The 19239-nt window shown below is 33.6% G+C and overlaps 2 protein-coding genes and 1 long non-coding RNA gene across 3 annotated transcripts; 2 read left to right on the top strand and 1 right to left on the bottom strand.

The window, feature by feature from the left end:
* The first annotated feature begins 486 nt into the window (after positions 1–486).
* On the top strand, positions 487–3144 carry LOC132717299 (uncharacterized). Its single transcript, XR_009623942.1, has 3 exons — positions 487–1337; positions 1743–1808; positions 2129–3144. It is a non-coding gene; the product is annotated as an uncharacterized LOC132717299 (long non-coding RNA).
* A 1536-nt stretch (positions 3145–4680) lies between these two features.
* Positions 4681–9429, top strand: LOC132717296 (uncharacterized). Its single transcript, XM_060700727.1, has 3 exons — positions 4681–5683; positions 5949–6173; positions 6599–9429. Exons 1-3 carry the CDS (start codon positions 4681–4683, stop codon positions 9427–9429), a joined length of 4059 nt encoding a protein of 1352 aa, XP_060556710.1.
* A 1893-nt stretch (positions 9430–11322) lies between these two features.
* LOC132717298 (uncharacterized) lies at positions 11323–13352 on the bottom strand. The gene is made up of 3 exons (XM_060700730.1): positions 13031–13352; positions 12376–12628; positions 11323–11754 (listed from the first exon to the last, which is right to left on the bottom strand). The coding sequence occupies exons 1-3, from the start codon at positions 13094–13096 to the stop codon at positions 11615–11617; spliced, it is 459 nt and encodes a 152-aa protein (XP_060556713.1). The 5' UTR covers positions 13097–13352; the 3' UTR covers positions 11323–11614.
* Between the last annotated feature and the right edge of the window lie 5887 nt (positions 13353–19239).

Here is a 19239-nt window from a genome sequence, read left to right on the forward strand (position 1 = left end):
ACACTTAGAAATTTCTTGTGAAAGTAATTGAAACACTTAGAAAATTTTTTGTCAAAAGTGTACACATTAAAATAAAAATTCCAAAAATGATAGTATCAGTGATAATTAACTAGTTTAACTAAATCACCACGCTAAAGTTTATTATTAGTTATTAGTTATTTTATATATTCAGCTCAGTATTGTAAATTTACGAAGAAAATATAAAATCATCATCTATTTTAATGCAAGTTACTGTAAATGATTTGAAATTTGACACTTTATACATTTCATGTCAGTGATTTTCCTACTTATATAACAGACTCCGAAAAAAGGCCTCTTCCCAATTGAAATTTTCTTTAAAATCATGCAGTTTTCCCCAAAATCTGAACTTAAACCAGCTTTTTTACTTCCCAAATCGGCAATTTTAGCGATAATTTTTCCCAAAATCAAGAGGCTAAGGCCTCTTCCCAATTCAGTGAGAAAAATCACTGTCATGTAGTTGGAAAAGGGTATCTCAGAAAAAATGTCTGTGCAAAAGAAGTAAATGAATTGATTGTTAAATACATATTATTATTTCAATAAATCTACATGAAGTTATGTACAATGAAATAATATCCATTTAATTACAGGCTTTAAGTGTAACTATAAATTAATTAAAGTCTGTGATTCAATCATTCAGACACTATAATAATCAAGATGGGATTGCATTGCTTGCCATTTTTAAATTCTAAGAATTCATGTTTTTGGATAACAATAAATAAATAAATAAACAAAACAAAAACAGTGCATGAAATAATCTCATATATATTCTATATTAAATTAATCAATATATTGCTTTTATTTAGGAAAATAAATACTCCACCACTGAGATTTTACGCTACACACATCAGAGCCTTGATAAAATTCATTGACCATCTGTGCATGACTAATTTACTCCCTGGTCATTCAGACAGATCAGGCTGTTCCATGTGATTATTTTGGGGAGAGATAACATTATAAATTTCATATGCAGAATGTGTCTAGAAGGACATTGCAATCTTTTTGTACAAAAATTTGTAATGATTTTTAAAATATTTATATCTATTAGCTATTTGATATTTTCTTTTACGCTCAAAGAATGAAAGTTAAAATGATGAGTAGATTAACCCTGCTTTACATAATGATAGACCTGTCCAGTTTTACAGTAACTGTTGTAAAATTTGAATTCTAAGATATCTGGGTCAGCAAAGAGAGCAGAGGATGTACTTGATATTTTAGCAGTTTTGGAGATATTGTTTTGTTTAACATTTAAAGTGTTTAAGTATTGGTATGATAACAATCAGAATCACCTGGGACAAGGATATATACAACAGAATCAGGTAATTATAAACCTTAAGTTACATTAATGCAGAAACAGGTTATATATCAAATTATTAACATTTGTAACAAGAGATCAAGGTTGTTTTTATATTTTCAACTTCATGCATTTGTTTTTCTGATAATTCTTTTTAATCTATACATGTATAATCTGTAACATATAAATTATTCAATGATTTCTTTTTAATGATTGTTTATATTGTTTAAATGGCATGTTAGTAGATCTTTTTCATTTCCTGCAAATTAAACAAATTAAATCAATTTGATTAAATAGGACTTATTGGTACAATCAGTAGTTAAGTTGTACAGCTGAACAGGGTCAATCATAATCATTTGTTATTTTACATGTATGTGTTGTGTTTTCAATGGAACAATCTAAAATTACATTATACATAAATAATTTGCAGGCTGGTGCTGACTGTGAGAAATAGCGGCAGAGTTTAATAATGATGTGCAGTATTAATCCTGAAAAGGTATATTATTAAATCTCAATACTTTTCTATTCCACATCTTTTCTTGAAAAAATACATACTGGGTAATAAATATTGTCACAAATTTACTTAATTCTCATACAGAGAAATTCTTAAACATTTGTGCACATTGAAATAAGATATACTGCATTGCTTTAGTATTTTTTGAAAATGCATAAGCATAGTTAATATTTAATAGTTAATACTGTTGAAACATTAGATTCGATGTTATTAAAAGATATGTAATATAACTGCATTTATGCAATAAAACATAGTTCATTACTGCATCTGTATTTAATTAATTATGAATTTTATCTTTAAAGGTCAGCACAACCATAAGAAGTTCTAGGAAACACAGGCAGAGGACTAAAAATGGACACCGATAAAAGAAATAGTAATTTAAATAATCAGAAACATTTAAAACAAATTTAAGATTGAATAGTTTGTCACTGACAGACTAAGAGCAAAATAATTGCTTAAAACAAAGTGTTGGATTCTAAGAAAACAAGAACCTACCAAAACCTGCAGCTAGAAAAAAATTGTTTGTGTTATAGTGAATGCAGGGTGTTCTATTCTGTATTTGGACTAAAGGATATGTATTAAATTTTGTGAAAGAAATATGTGATCATGTTAAACTCATAAAAATTCTACCCCAAACATTCCTGTGCTGAATTCCATCCCAGAATTTTACATTTTAAGAACATTCAGGGATGCTGGAATTAGGCTGGATTTTTTCAATGTCATTCCATCAAGGCTGGACTATTTACCATGGTAATTGGAAGAAAACATTAGTATATGAAAAATTTAACATCAGCTTCTTTTTACAATTTATGATTAAATAAGTTTATCATGGTAATTAATGCCTTTTTTTTGCATGTTATATAGGATTCAGAGACTGTTATACGTAGCAGCTCCCTTTCCAAATAGGGTTTACAGTTTTTGCAAGCCTGCGATTAAGCTTGCGCAAGCTTATACATTAAGCTTGTAGTTATACATGCACAAGCTTGCGACTTAGCCTGTGCAGGCTTGCAGATAAACCTGCGCAAGCTTGCAAATAAGCTTGCGCAAGCTTACGATTAAGCTTGCGCAAGCTTGCGATTAAGCTTGCGCAAGCTTGCGATTAAGCTTGCGCAAGCTTGCGATTAAGCTTGCGCAAGCTTGCGATTAAGCTTGCGCAAGCTTAAATATTAACTAGTTTGCAGTCAGATTTTTTTAAATAACTGATCGCAAGCTTGCCGCAAGCTTGCCGCAAGGTTCCAATTACTAGCCAGTAGCAAGCTTGCAACTTAAGCTTGCAGCAAGCTTGTGACAAGCTTGCAATGTTAGCTTGCGATTTTGGTTTGGGCGAGCTGGCCCGGGGGTTCTATTTTTGTCTACATTTAAAGTTTTATGCAATAAACTGTATACTTTTCAGGTTTTAACTTTAATACAGTGACAATCAAATAAAATTCAAGCAATCTGGTATAAATTTATTGTCAGTTTTCATTTTTTAAGCGTTTAAGGTAAGTAATGTAGTTTTTCTAGCCGATTTCCGAAAATCTTGCATAATTACAAGGTAAGAAGACATACAAATAACATATTCTTGGTAAGTACTGATTTATTGAATCATATCAAGGCTATTATTAATCCTTCCTTCATTCCCCCATAGTAAACAGGTATAGGATAATATTGAAGGGGTAATATTTACTGCTGCACCAAAAAGTTTAGTGGGAGGGGAATTCAAAATTCAACATGTGAAAAACAATCATATTTAGTCCAAAATTTTCCCACAATGAATTAAAACAGGTAATAAGTGACCTGCAACTTTGTTTAATGATTGTATTTAGATGTGAATTCTTCAAAACAAAATACAGCAGAAACTAAATTTAATGTTTTTTCTTCCCTGTCAATGACATTGAAAAAGTCAGTGCACTAGTCAACGGTTTTTAATAATATCTGTATAAATATATACTAATATATGTCTTGATTATGATGTTTTTTTTTGCTATAACATTATATTTTATACAGTACATATAAATTCATGAACAAAAATCTATTCTTTAAGCAGTTTATGAGCAACTCATTCAAAAACGGTGCTTCAGTAAAAATATCCCCTTCAAATATATCCTATCTTGTTTTCTAGGTATGATGCAAAGGCAGCATCATGGAAGGAACTGTAAATGAAAAGTCCAAGAAAAGAAAACTATCATTTACTGAAAACAACTGTGTCTTTTGCAATAAGAAGTTTCTTAAACAATCTGAAAGAACTGAATTAAACCCATTGAAGTTTGATACACTGCTAGATGTTTGTAAAAGCAGAGGTGATGAAATTTCAACAAACATTGTTACATATGAAGACAAAATAAGAAATGGAGAGCTTAAACTTAATTATCACAAAGTATGTCGTTCTAAATTTGTGCACCCTTTTTACAACAAACAAGGGTCTGAAAATGAAGAGAAAAATATTAAAAATGATGAAAATTTAACCCCATCAAAATCTACACGATCCCAGCTTGGATCTGAATTTCTGTGGAAAGAGCGTTGTTTCATTTGTGGTGGAAAATGTACCTCAAAGAACAGACTTTGCTGGTCTATGATTGAAGGCTCTTTGGGGCGTCCGTGGCCCAGTGGTTAAGGTCGTTGACTTCAAACCACTTGCCCCTCACCGCTGTGGGTTCGAATCCCGACAGGGACTTTGGATTCTTTCATGTGAGGAAGCTATCCAGCTAGCTTACGGAACGTCGGTGGTTCTACTCAGGTGCCCGTTCGTGCCTGAAATAATGCACGGAAGGGCACCTGAGGTCTTCCTCCACCAGTAAAGCTGGAACGTCGCGATATGACCTATACTGTGTCGATGTTACGTAAAACCCAAAACAAAAAAAAAACAAACAAAAAAATGATTGAAGGCTCAATTGATGAGAATTCTAAGCTGTTCTCAAATTTGCTACAAGTAGCTGTAAGTAAAAACGACAATGCATTACAAACACGGTTGCTGAGTACACATGGAGATTTGGTAGCTGTTGAAGCAAGATACCATAGACAGCCCCAATGTTTGAGTAAATACTTATTACGGAAATACCCGGCTGATGATAAAAGTACATGTAGTCTAAACAAAGCTTGCCAATTGCTGAAGTCTGAGTTAAATGACAAGATTGAAAAGGACAAAATTACCTATGACTTTAGATACTTACGAACAAAACTGATTGAAATTTCAAGAGAAAATGGTTTAGACATACCAGACACTATGTTACGTGCAGGCCGTGTAAAGGAAGCACTGGTGCAAGTTTGGCCAGATCTGAAGTTTGTTGCTAGAGAAGGTTTAAGTTACCTTGTTTGTTCTCAGGGTGTTACAGTAGATGAAGCATTGTCAAAGTCTGTGCAGCTGCAGAAGGCTTTAGAAGATATAACTGAACAAGAAGAACTTGAAACAAGTATAACAGAAAGTATAAATGATAAGAATGCAAATGAAATATCAGTTGTCCATGAAGCAGCTGGGATATTGAGGAGGAGAATCTTGCAGACTGAAGGTCTAGACAAAGAGTACTTTTCTTCCATGGAAATAGGACTGTCCACCCAAAGAGAATTTTTGGATCCTCTGTTAGTGCGCTTTGTTACATGGTTGGGATCAGAATCCAAACTAAAAGATGGACATGACTTACTTGATAGTGACACTGATCAGAGAACAGTTTCAATTTGCTCAGATATCACAGCACTAGTTAAGCCAGTTATAACCCCAAAACACCTTGGATTATCGATATATTTGCACCACTCATATGGAAGCAAGAAGTTAATCGAGGACCTTCATTCACATGGGTACACGCTCTCATACACAGAGATCAGGCATTTCCTCACATCAGCAGCAATTCATATGGCATCTGTTCAAGAGAGAACACTGTCAGGTAAAAAAGCAACTAAAATAATTATTTAAGATATGTAAAAATGTATGTTACTACGTATGATCAGCAGAATTTGTTCTTATAATACATTAGCTCATGCTATTATAAATTTTATCTGTGTAAATAAATAAATAAATAAATAAATAAATAAATAAATAAATAAATAAATAAATAATTTTTACGACGACAACAACAACAATATCATTTATTAGGTCATGGTAACAAGTGTAACAGGCAATAAATAAATAAATAAATTTAATACTTTCAGGTGGAATTATCCCTGCACACATGACACGAGATGAGCAGGAGCGATCTGATGACTTGATCATTTTGGCAGCCGACAACTGGGACCATAATGAAAGTACCCTGAGTGGCAAAAAGTCAACACATGCCATGACCAGTATTTTGGTCCACACACCTTCAAGTGGCGAACAGTCAGCACCCCGCATACCTAGAGTGAAGGAGAGGTCTATCGACACTGTAGAACTGCCTGGTAAACAAAATGAGTTTGATTGACCCACATCATGCCAAAACAATCCTTATGGCTTTAGTTACCAGTATCCTTTGTCAGATCCTCAAGGGCGTAGATATAATTTTGAGTACCAAGTAAAATTGGATAAAAAGATAGCAAAAATACCATCCAAACTATAATTAGTATCAGATATTGGAAAAAGTAACCATCAGAAATGTTCAAGTGTTAAAGAAGATGAATATTCTAGTTTTCCCATTTCTATACACCAGGACCCACTTGCTCCCAGGCAACAATTATAATAATTTGGCTGCTCAATTATTTCTTTGTAACATCTTTTTACATAATAACATTATTCCAAATTCAATCTTGTTTCTTGAAAAATATGTATACAAGTCATCCACTTAATTTCAGTTTTTCTTTTTTATGATATCTTAAATTGCTTTCAGGAGATGGTCTCGCACATACATTGGTTTACCAGAAGCCTACAGAGCGGCCAAATCCCCAGCTTAATCCTCCGGTGCAGATGTCGGAACTAAGTAGCCCAGAACCAGCTGAAGCCAGACAACTACGTTTGAATGACATATTGTACTCAGTGGGCCGATTTGAGTCTTTGTTTCCACCATGGACAGTTTTCCAGTCAAATATACAAACTGACATTCTCACTAATTCATCTGAAATAATATTCAATCCAATAATTATGGCCCCACCAACTGAACTCAATACAGTTTACACAACCCTAAAACGAAGTAAAGAACAGGTTAATGCACTAGGTCAGACAGAGTGTCCTATTGTATTTGATATGGGTTTGTTGTCAAAAGCATTAGAAATTGTATGGGCAAAGCCACTTGAGTTCCAGGGAGTTATTCCTCTTGAAGGAGGCATGCATTTTTTGATGAGTGTATTTGGTGGCATAGGGCATATATATGGGGATGCTGGACTAAAGAATTTGTTGGTAGAGTCAGATGTGTTTGCCAGAAATACAGCAGATCATATACTCTCTGGCAAAGATTTTGACAGGGCCCTTCGTGCTCTTATCATGATTGATGAAGTGTTAAGCCAGAGATTTTTGTTTCAGTTCTACAGATGGGGGCAGCAGAAATCACAGCTAGTGCCAGTATCACTTTTGCAGAAACTTCAACAACTTGATGTGAAGTCAGCTGATACAAGTCTTCTCCAGGAGACCACAGCACTTTTAGAAACCCACATGGTTCCTCTCATGGAAGTATTTCGTCACCAAGGTAGGACTGAATCAGAACTCTTCCAATTCTGGGATGACTACTTGATGAAAGTCTCCAAACCTCTGAAACTGTACCTAGCTGCTTCAAGGCATGGTCTTTGGGATACCTTTCATTACTCAAAGTCACTGCTACTACCATTCATGTTTGCAGCAAACAGAACAGTATATGCAAGATATATGCCTTATATGCTGTTGAAGATGAATCGACTGCCAGATGCCATACTCAAATCCTTCAAGAAAGGTAAATTTGTTGCCAAATTGACAAAAGGAGTATTCAACTCTGTATGGATCGACTATGTCCTGGAAGTGACGGAGAATAAGGCACTGAAGTCTTCAGGTGGCATAATTGGCCTCACACACAATGACAGTGCCCTGTCTCGGTGGTTCCTATCCAGACCAGTTACAGCTAAGTATGCTGTTGAATTTTCGTCTGCTGGAAAGACTCCAACAGTGAAACATCACACAGACACACCTTTCCACATGAGTGCATATAACGAAGCTGTCAGAAACATGCTGAGTCTGTTTGAAAACCAGGTCTTCGTAGACCCCTTTTGCCTGACTGATCCACCGGACACTCTGGTAAACTTCGCTACAGGTGTTGCAGCAGAACCTGAAGTTGCTAGTAGTCTTCTTAACTGTCACTCTACTGGTATGTCGATGTTAACAGATTTCGTGCAAGACAGGTTTCAGGTTGAAGGGAGACCAGCGCCGAAGAAGAATTTCTTCGATCCAATCCCAAGGGCAAACATAAAAACCATGAGCTCAAGAAAGGCAAGGACCATTCGCATGAAAGCCAAAGATATAACCATTAATGGCGAAGAAATGTACCTCCGGCTGCTGGCAATCAACGCCTATAAGAGAGTGCCACTAGAACGTGTCATGTCATTTGAGAATGCTCCTGTCCCTCTTAGTTTATTTCATGATGATGGCTCAATGACTTCCACCAAAAAGTCTGACTTTCTGGAAAAACTTGAACAACTTGCAGAACCTGAAAACATTCCTAGAAATATGCAAAGAGTAGATTGTATTGTTTTCGATGGAATGGCAATTATTCAATTACTTCAGCCACCAACAGGTTCAAAACCTACATACAAGCAAATGGCAGACAGCTTCTGGACATATATAATTTCTGGATGTCAGCAAACAGCTCAAGTCCATGTAGTCTTCGATAGATATGAAGAAAACAGTCTGAAAATGCAGACACGGCAAAAACGTGGAGAGAGTGCTTCAGCCTCAGCCATAACAATCCAACCTAATATGGTGATTGGCGACTGGAAAAGGGTGCTGACCAGCAGCAAGTGTAAAAGCGAGCTAACAAAAATGTATACAAGGCATTTAACAGAAAATTGCCATACCCTGATTGCTGAGGGCATGCAACTGTTTGTCTCTGGTGGGTTACAGCAGAAGACTCTATTGGTTACAAACAAGGCAGTTTCATATGTTGGTGGCCTTGAGTCAAACCAAGAGGAAGCTGATAGCAGAATGTTGTTCCACTTGGCACATGCATCGGCATCATTAAGGATCAAGAGTGCAACAGTGGTAAGTCCAGACACAGATGTGTTTGTTCTACTGGTCCACCACTATGATAGTCTGGGAATAGAAGTCGTGTATTTCAAGACCGGCAGAAAGGGTTTGTACTGTAACCTTACAAGATACATACCAGTGCATTTGGTGTACAGAGCACTGAATCCCAACGAAAGAGCCGTTCTACTTCCAGTTTATTGTATCACAGGGTGCGACACATGTTCCTCCTTCCATGGAATTGGGAAGAAGAAAGCTTTCCATGTTCTGCGCAAACATTCACCACAACTGACAAGCCTAGCAGACTTGGGTCAGCTGCCAGAAATATCTTCTGAAACAAAAGCTGCAGCCATTCTCTTTGTTGGTTTGCTCTATGGGCAAACATGTTGCACATCTCTGAATATCCTACGCAAAGAACTTGTCTTGGGTAAGGTTAGAGTCAAGCCGAGAAGATTGCCACCAACAAATGACAGCATGATGTTACACTTACTAAGATGTGCATACCAGCTGTTCATTTAGAGAAATGCTTTGAACCCTCAGCCTGAACTAGATCCACTCGAATGTGGGTATGTGACTGACAACAGGGGCTTGTACTCGCCTCAACTCATGTCACAATCGTGCGCACCACCAGAGATTTTGAGTGATATGGTATGTGCTTGTGATGACCATTGTAGTGAGGAATGTATCTGTCAGGAAAATGAACAACCATGTACAACAGCATGCAGCTGCAATGGTACACTACAAGATTCTGATGACATCTGTCAAAATTTGTTTACAATGCTGGCAAGTGTCTCTGCAGATGAGGACCTATACTACTATGATTTTTGCCTAAGCACATTGTTAATAGTTAGTAGAATATAATAGCTATTTGTGCTTTGTTGAAGTCTATAACTGTGAACTTTGCATAATTAAGTTGTGTCTAACAGTAAGGAGAAACATTGTTTGTACTTATATTGTATGTTCTGCCAATCTGTAGCTTTTATCCTAGTTTTGTTTATATTCAATATGTTGATCAGGATGAAAATAACCACCGCAGCTTTTAAAATGTCAAATGATGAAATGTCAGACTTGAACATTTGAGTGCAGTTGTTTTGATCACTTCATATACTAAAGTTTGGACATTGATGTGTTTTTCTGCAAATATTTGTTTTATTTAAGAATAGCTTTAGCCTGATCTTAGCCAATGGCAAGCTGTGCAGAAAATTCTTGTCAACATGCTAGTTTTGTATTATATCTACAGTATTTATTCGGAAAAGGCCAAAATCTGCATTAACAGCCATGTTAAGCATAGTTTTGCTTAACAGTCATGATGATTTTATCATACAACAAGTTATGCTTAAATATGTGCTTATGTAAGCTTAACAGTGTAAAAATGAAATATGTTGCATTTATTCACTTTTTGTTCCGTTTGCGAATTTATATATATAATACTATACATTATAACAGTTTTTTGCAGATAAAATGCCCCAACCACATAAAGATCATAAATATTGTGAATGTTGATAATGAATGTGTTACAAAATGTTTGAAATAGTAAGTATTATATACTACTGAAGTGTTATAAGTAAAAATAAACTGCATGTATTGTCCACATCTTGAAATATTTACGAAAATATTACCCCTACCCCCTGATTTTCACGCAATTTTTGGGTATTATTCACCAAAAAAATCGCAAAGTATGATATTAATCTCAGAAAAGCTTAAATATGTTTAGATTTATGTCTGTTCTTATAAAATAATCAATAAAAACAAAGTTAAATGCCATAAAGGACACCCTATAACCAACATAAGTCTGATTGGGCATTTTTTATTTTTTGGCGGCCATCTTGGCGGCCATCTTGGATTCTGGAAAATGCAGTGACTTATGCCAATTTATGCCGGCAGTTTCAAGAACTACAGACTATGCCGAACATTTTGGTATGTAACAAGTTTTGTTAGTCTTCATGGTCGGGTCCCTTGTTTTTGAGGGCCAGATTGTCACCCTACCAAAAATATACATATGAAAAAGAAAACCCTTATTTTCTTTTTTTTTATTATGTCTTTTGACAATGTTTAATATTCATAAGTTTGAAAATAAAACAAACGTACATTTTTATTTTGCCTTTATTGACATATATGAATTTAATTAAATTCCTTTTATATTTCACTGATAAGCACATAAATATCAAATTTTTGAATGCAAGATTATAATGTTCTATGGCATAGTACAGTTAACTATAACAAAATGACAATAATACTTATTTTAATTTTTGTCCCTTGAACTAGGAATTTTCACCTTAAAATTAGAAATAAAGCCATATGAGCCACGTCACGACAAAACCAACATAATGGGTTTGCGACCAGCATGGATTCAGACCAGCCTGCGCTACCGCGCAGTCTGATCAGGATCTATGCTGTTCGCTATTAGTTTCTCTACTTGTTATAAGGTTAGTAAGCAAACAGCATGGATCCTGATCTGGTCTGGATCCATGCTGGTCGCAAACCCATTATGTTGGTTTTGTCGTGACGGGGCTCATATACTTTTTGGCATTGGGAATATGACTCAATACCAATCATCACACATGGGCCAGAAAAAAACCTGTCATGGTCTGAACTGTTCGCTATTCAGAATGTACATATTTTGCAAAATTTCCCCTAAAACTGATGAATGGTTTTGTCCAAAAATATGAGATGGCAGATGAGTCCATTTCTACTATTCAGTAGGTTAAGGGATAAACTTCTTTCGTTTTGGCACAGCATAATCGGGGAAATTAACATTCATAGCCCTCCTGGATGTTCCTGCCTTTGTATTTATAATGCGGTTGAACTGTGTACTGTTGAAGCCAAATTCACTTGTGGCGAATACTGAAAAGAGAGATTAAAAGAAATTTATTTAAAATGATATTTCATGTTTAAATAATATAATTCTCTACATTATTTTATATATATAGGTCATATTACATGAATGCATCAATTGCATGCGGTTGCCCACACTTTTTTATAGTGCTAATAATCATTTGTTGTTTGTATAGGTAGGTGGAACCAGAAACTATTTTTTAAGAAGTGGGTACCTCAAGACTGCTTTAAGTTATTGATTTTCATAATTCAACATTGGATTAAACATATTTATTTAAGCTCAATTGCAAAACAAGTTCTTGCAACTTATATTAATTACTTTCGAGTCTGCTTTCTGGACCAAACACTGGTGTCATATGGAGAAACATGGTTGTGACCCAATTAGGGTTCGAACCCATGATCCCTTTGGTTGAGGGCCAGACACCGTAACCACTAGGCCTACAACCCTGACGCTGTTGAAACTGGAAGTTGAGTAGTTTTCTTCTTTCACTATATTTGGATTTGGATTATTCAAAACCATTGATTTTTCTAAGTTAATTTTCAGTCTCTAGCAATTTGAATCATCCTATTTTAAATATTAAGCAGGAAATAATTATAAACTTTACAAAACTTTTTTTTTAAATTACTTACATTCAAGCGCTTCAAAAATTTCTTTTTTGTCCCCAGTCATACCCGCCAACGACCCTGATGTAAGGCCCTGCAGATCCCAAGGATTAAAGAAGCCATCGATGTATTTTTTCACCGCGTGGGCTGGTTTAAAGTGTTTCGTTCTTGCTTCCATAGTTTTCTTCCATTTTAATGTAACCAGTACATTAGAGCCCGGGCCACCAAACTGGCAGTATCCTGGATGGACATCTGTTTCATTCAAATTTTGCTGAATTATCTGAAATTGTTTGAGAAAACATTCTTGATATGAAATATATTCTTTTATCATATACATGTACTTATAAATGACATATTGAGAAATTAAATAATGATGAAAAAAATGCATATTTTCATTTTCCATATTTTCACTGTAAAAATTTATTTTCACTGCAGTAAAGTATTTCAATTCTAGCCCAATTAGCCTGAAAAATTCACTAATGACTGAATTTGAAACAGAAAATCTCATTTTTCTCAAAAATCAAAGAGAATAAAATTTACAAAGTAAGTGTGTAAATCATTATTCTTGACATTTAAGTTTCCAATTTAAAAGTTTAAAAATTTGGGCTTGTAAAATCCTTTTCTGGCCAACCTCTATCCTGGCTCAAAATTCATTGCATAATTTTCTTTAAATTACACTTACATAGTCTGCTTTTGGAATCTTTAGTCCTTTACTGGGAGTATAGCTGTTGTAAGTTGCTGTTGGCATACCTTGGGACTGCAGAGGTATTTCTTGTTGAAGGTCATAGGTACCTGAAATAATTTTATCCAAGTAAATCAATAAAACTGTAAGTTCAGTTTGTAAATTATTCGCTTGATTATGACTTGCAAATTGAAAAGCTAAAAAATGGGAAAATTTAACAAACCTGGAAATCAAAATATGATAACAAAGTTATGTCAATTCAAGCATTTCAAAAATTTCACCTTTGCAGCCAAGGTCAATTAAAGGTCAAGGTCATATCAGAGTATTTTGTTACATGTGTTCTTTGAATCAAATCTCTAAGTGAATAACCAAGTAATGACCATACAAGCAAATTTCAATAATTTCACCTTGACAGTCAAGGTCAATTACAGGTCAAGGTACATTTAATATCAGAATAATTCAACTGGTCCATTTTGTTACATGCATTCTTTTGTCCAAGTATGAATCAAATTTATAAGTAAATAACAAAGTTATGACAATGCAAGCAAATTTCAATAGTCAAGGTCAATTAAATGTCAAGGTCATATCAGAATAATTCAACATGTTGGTTTTGTCGAATCTGTTCTTTTGTCCAAGTATGAATTAATTTTGTTAGTAAAAAACAAAGTAAATTCAATAATTTCATGTTGATGGTCGAGGTCAATTAAAGGTCAAGGTTATATCAGAATAATTTTGTCATAATGTTGTTTTTTGTCTAAATATTATTCAAATGAAATCTGTAAATAAAATAGTTATGCTTAGTTGTAGCAAAATTTACTTATTTGGCCTCAAGTGTCAAGGTCAAATTAAGGTGAAGATCAAGTTCACTTAAAGACTCTTTAATGCTTTGTGGATGGTTGTGCTTTTGTTTGTTTGTTTGTTTCATTTTACGCCTTTTTCCAACAGTATTTCAGTCATATAGGCGGGTAGTTTCCTAACCATCGTTCCTGGAGAGTTACACCAGTAATAGACTACCTTCCTCCGCGCTAAACTACCAAAGCATCTCCCGGGGATCGAACCCACGCCAGAGAGGTAACTGGATGAGAAGTCATCGACTCGAAACCCTTGACCACGGAGGCAGTTAGGATGGTTGTGCACAAGTATGAAGACAAAACATCAATTAATTTCCCTGTTGTAGCCAATTATAGCAAAAAACTGTGAAAATACAATAATATGACCTTCAAGGTTATTTATATGTCAAGGTCAAATTTAGACCGTAGCAATTGCACGAAATATTTCTCCTAAGTCAAGCTTAAACAGGGGAAAAATAAAAAAAATCTAGTGTCATTTTTATCTTTTTATTATTTTTATCTGTTTTTATACCAAATTGAAACACAAAAATGAGGAAACACACACACAAAAAAGAAGAAAGTTAAATATTTTGACATAAAAGAGAATGATATTTGAAATGAGCATAACTGCATAGTTATAATTTTCTCTACTACAACATACAACAACCAACATTTTTTACAAAGCATCATAAAACTGTTTTGAATAATGTACGATGCCAGAGTGGATTAAGGAAATCATTGTGTTTTTAAATTACCATGTCTAAGGCCTAAACAATTTAATGTAAAACAAATGGTCTGGTAGTGAAAACCACCTAGCTATTACATGTAGTCTATATATTTTAGCAGGCACCTTTCTTGAAAACTGAAAAAGAATAATTTATCCAACATCAGCTTTCCAAATCAAAAATGATGTACAACATTTCCTTAAAACTTTAACTTTGTTTATCACTGATAACATATTCTAGAAAGCATAACTATAAGAGTAAACTGGACAAACTTTAAAAATAAAATCATTAAAGAACTATAACTGACAAAAATCATTGAACCAGAAAATGCCATTGATATGCAAAACTAGACTTGGTACTGATCATTTCTGTAAAATTTGGATGTAAACACAGTTAAGTAACTTGATAAAGTCAGTACCTTTAGTTCTTGCCAGAAAGAATGTAAATTGGAAACTTGGACCTATATCTTTCTAAGGTGCATCATTAATCGCTCCAGCACTACTTCAGAACTTGTGCATCTTGACAAACTTAAAAGTGTTTAAAGGGAAAGTGGTATTTTATTATATCTATATCCAACATCGAAGACTGTGAGCTTTACGATGTAGATTTGATTTAACTTTTAAGTTTCCAGGAAATGTAAAGTTGATTTATATTTGAACTGTAGTAATATGGCAGCATTTCCCAGTTAATTTAGGGCTGAAATAATTTCAAATTGAAATTTCACTCTTTCACAATGTATAAATATTATGATACTATTGCCTCAAATCTCCATTTAAACTTAAAAAATTATATGTCTTAAAGGAACTCCACTAAGGTCTAAATGCTGAAAACTTAGAATTTTATTTTCTCACATAGATCAGCTGAGGCAATTAAAACAGAAAGTTATTCAAAGGATGATTTGTAAACATAATCAGAAAATTAATAAATTGAACATTTTTATATCTGTGCTATTTTTAGCCAGACTTGAGTGAAAAGCATTGCAACACTTTTCAACTTTAGGTCACTTTTCAAAATTATAATAATTGTCCTGGAAAAACGGAGTGAGCAATTAAGGTCTGAAATTTTGCACTTAGTTATTAGTGTAGACCTACATCAAATGGAACATAAATCTCAAAAATAAATGTCCAGTCCTCTCTTGTCAAAAAACCTCAGTTTTTATTCCCTTTAAGAATATCAGAATCATTTTGAAACTTAGAGACATCCAAGGCATTAGGCTACTAATATTAACATTTATCTCCACTATATAATTTTGTACACAATACATAAATTATGCAACTATAAAACACAAGGCATTAGGTTACTAATGTAAACAGTTTTTCTCCAGTATGAATTATCATACATCAAAAAGAGGGGAAAACTGTAGTAAATTTCTAAAACTGTGAAATTGTACTTGTGAAGACAGTGAAACTAAACACTGTATCTGTTATTTAATATGAACTATCTGTTATTTTATATGAACTATCTGTGATTTAATATGAACTATCTGTTTTTTTATATGAACTATCTGTTATTTCATATGAACAATCTGGTGTGCTTTCATGTTTCCTTTCTGTGTAAAACCTTTGCCACAAACTTTACAGGTGTAAGGCTTCTCTCCAGTATGTACTCTCATGTGTAGACGTAGATGGGAAGGTGTAGGAAAGGCCTTCCCACAAGTTGAACAAACATGACCATTTCTTCCCAGTGTGTCGTTTTGAAGTATGCCTATAAAAGATAATGCACAAGATAATAATTATTGCGTATTTTAGACTATACTATAATATCACATAACTATACTCATTAATTAGCATATCACATGTAATCATTAGCATATCTTAATATTATAATCATTAGAATATCACATAAAATCTTTAGCATAAAACATATATGTATGTGATATGCTAATGATTAATTACATGTGATATGCTTTCTAGAATGCGTTATGCATCACTATTTATTTATTCTAAAACATACAATAAAAATTTTTTCACAAAATATTTCTCCAATGAAAATCCATGGATATCGCCAAAGTTTAACGAGAACATGAAAATTGGAGACAAGCGGGGATCACCGAAGCGCGCATTAAGGATTGTGGGTCTGAATCTAACTATCGTTTATTTTCAAAGCTTCCTATCCGTTGTATATATATATATATCTGTGATTATGACTTGCAAATTGAGGAGATAAAAAAATGGGAAAATTTAACAAAAGCTGGAAATCAAAATACCAAATTAACAAAAATATGACAATGCAAGCAAATTTCAATAATTTCACCTTGACGGTTAAGGTCAGTTAAGGTCAAGGTCATATCAGAATAAATCAATATGTTGGTTTTGTCAAATCTGTTCTTTTGTCCAAGTATGAACCAATATTGTTAGTAAATAACAAAGTTATAACAATTTAAACAAATTTGAATAATTTTACCTTGAAGGTCAAGGTCGATTAAAGGCCAATGTAAACATTAGCATATCTTAATATTATAATCATTAGAATATCACATAAAATCATTGGCATATTACATATATTAATCATTAACATAATTATCACATATAATCATTTATTTAGCATATCATGCATAATCAAAAGCATATCACATGATTGTAATCATTAACATATCTTAATAATCATTAGCATAATTATCATGTTATCAAATATATAATGCAACATATTATCAAAACATCACTTACACTCTTAGCATATAGGAAGCTGATAGAATTGTGAAAGACTTTTTTTTTATCATATCTTAGAAATAAAATATATTGGAATGACCCCCCAAAAAATGGCAACCAGGGGAAGTAAGACATGATATGTGAAAAGCATCAGATATATTTAAGTGCTATCAGTTACTGTATTGTTTAAAGAAAATGTTGTACATCTTTAAAGAAAGCTTATTATGAAGCGGTCCATATTGTAGGTTGGTGGTTCAAGTCAGGTGCCTCAGCGGCTGAGGTGCCAGCACAGGTGTGCCATCAAAGGTGCTAGCAAAATATTGATTATTTTGTTATTTATGCAATATTATTATAAAATATACCATATAATATCTTTTTTATGTTTTAGGCTTTTTAGACTTTGGTGGAGTCCTTTTAACATTTTTAAAGAACCAATTAATTTCAATGTTTTATTCAATATATAATTATTCCACTTTGTTAAATAATAAATAATTTACAATGGGAAAATATGAAACAGATATGAAAAAGTGATTCTGATTGAGAGAATCTGCTTCCATGTTTAATTTAGATTTTTTTTTTTTGGTTTGAAAATAAAAATTTCATTGGTATCAGTGATTTTTTAAGGTAGGTAGCATGAGAGAAAACAAATAAGTTTTTATTTCAGGCCTACCGATGATGCAGCTTTGAAATAGAGCTGTCACCTTAATGAAGACTTATTATGATTTACTTGTAATACTTAGAAAAGTATTAGTATAAAATAAACTGACTGTTAACCATCTATCCCTCCCAAAATCAAAGCACAGAAGGCGCTGAATTTGTTTGGGTCTTAGAATGTCAGAAAGGTGAAGGTTGTGAGATTATAAACCAATTTGTTTTTGTATAGTGACACCAATGCTTTCTGCCGTTTTAATTGTAGTAAATTGGCTATAAGACTAATAAAAATTATTGCAACACTGATATTCAATTCAATGTTGATATGACTAATAAACAAGTTGGAAAAAAAATGAGTTGCCTTATCTAGGATTTGAACTCCAGACCTCTCGCTTCCAAAGCGAGCGCGCAAACCCCTCAGCCATGGTGAATAAAGAATATATCTATAAAGAATAAAACAATATTAGAAATCTTCGACCATTCGGGAACTATTTTGCTTGAAAATTAATGCGCCTGTCATTTGACCATCTTTACGCAGTGATCTCCCCTGAATTTTTTGGCGTTAGTGTTCATATAAAGGGAAGTAACCGCTTCAAAAAAGCGGACTACTTTCGGCATTTGCAATTAACAGCATCAGGGTCTGAAATTTTGCTACCATTATTTGTTTGGTCTGACGATCCAAACAAATAAAAACAACAAAAAACTGGACAAGCTGAATAAGAACAACAACCTCATATTCTTTGGGTAAAATCTACATTTTTATTGGCTGAGCCCTCATCAAACATGTACATGAACATCTTCACCCAAAAATTAAATACCAAATTTAACTTTCAGATAACTTGCAATTTTCAAGCACAACAAAACTACAACTAAAAAAGTTTAAGACACAGCTTAGCAAATATTTACCAAATTTATAAATACGCCATATTTTTGACCACAAGCTGTAACACTTCCCATATAATCATAATGTCTTACAGGATTTAACTCGACTGAGGGAAGAAATTGTCCTCAATTTAACTACCTTTATTTACGCTATTATTTACGTTACATCTTCCTGCGCTTTTTGACGTCAACATCACTTCTGATGTATGTTGTAATTGTTTATATATTACTATTGAGATTTTGTACACATTTTGAATTGAGAGTCAATACTGATCGAACCTACACAACGCCTTTGTATTATTTACTTCCAATATATGAAACCACTTCCACAGAAATATCTTTCCCAAATGCTTTTTGGGCCTCTTCAAAACTTACAAAGCACTCTAAGGATAGTGATGAAACCAAAAATGACCGACTCATCTTCATACACAAACCATCTCGGAAACATTTCAATTAAAAAACCTTATAGTTTT

Source organism: Ruditapes philippinarum, unplaced genomic scaffold (genome assembly GCF_026571515.1).
Source record: "Ruditapes philippinarum isolate M1 unplaced genomic scaffold, ASM2657151v2 ctg12200_1_1_1_1, whole genome shotgun sequence".
NCBI lineage: Eukaryota > Metazoa > Mollusca > Bivalvia > Venerida > Veneridae > Ruditapes > Ruditapes philippinarum.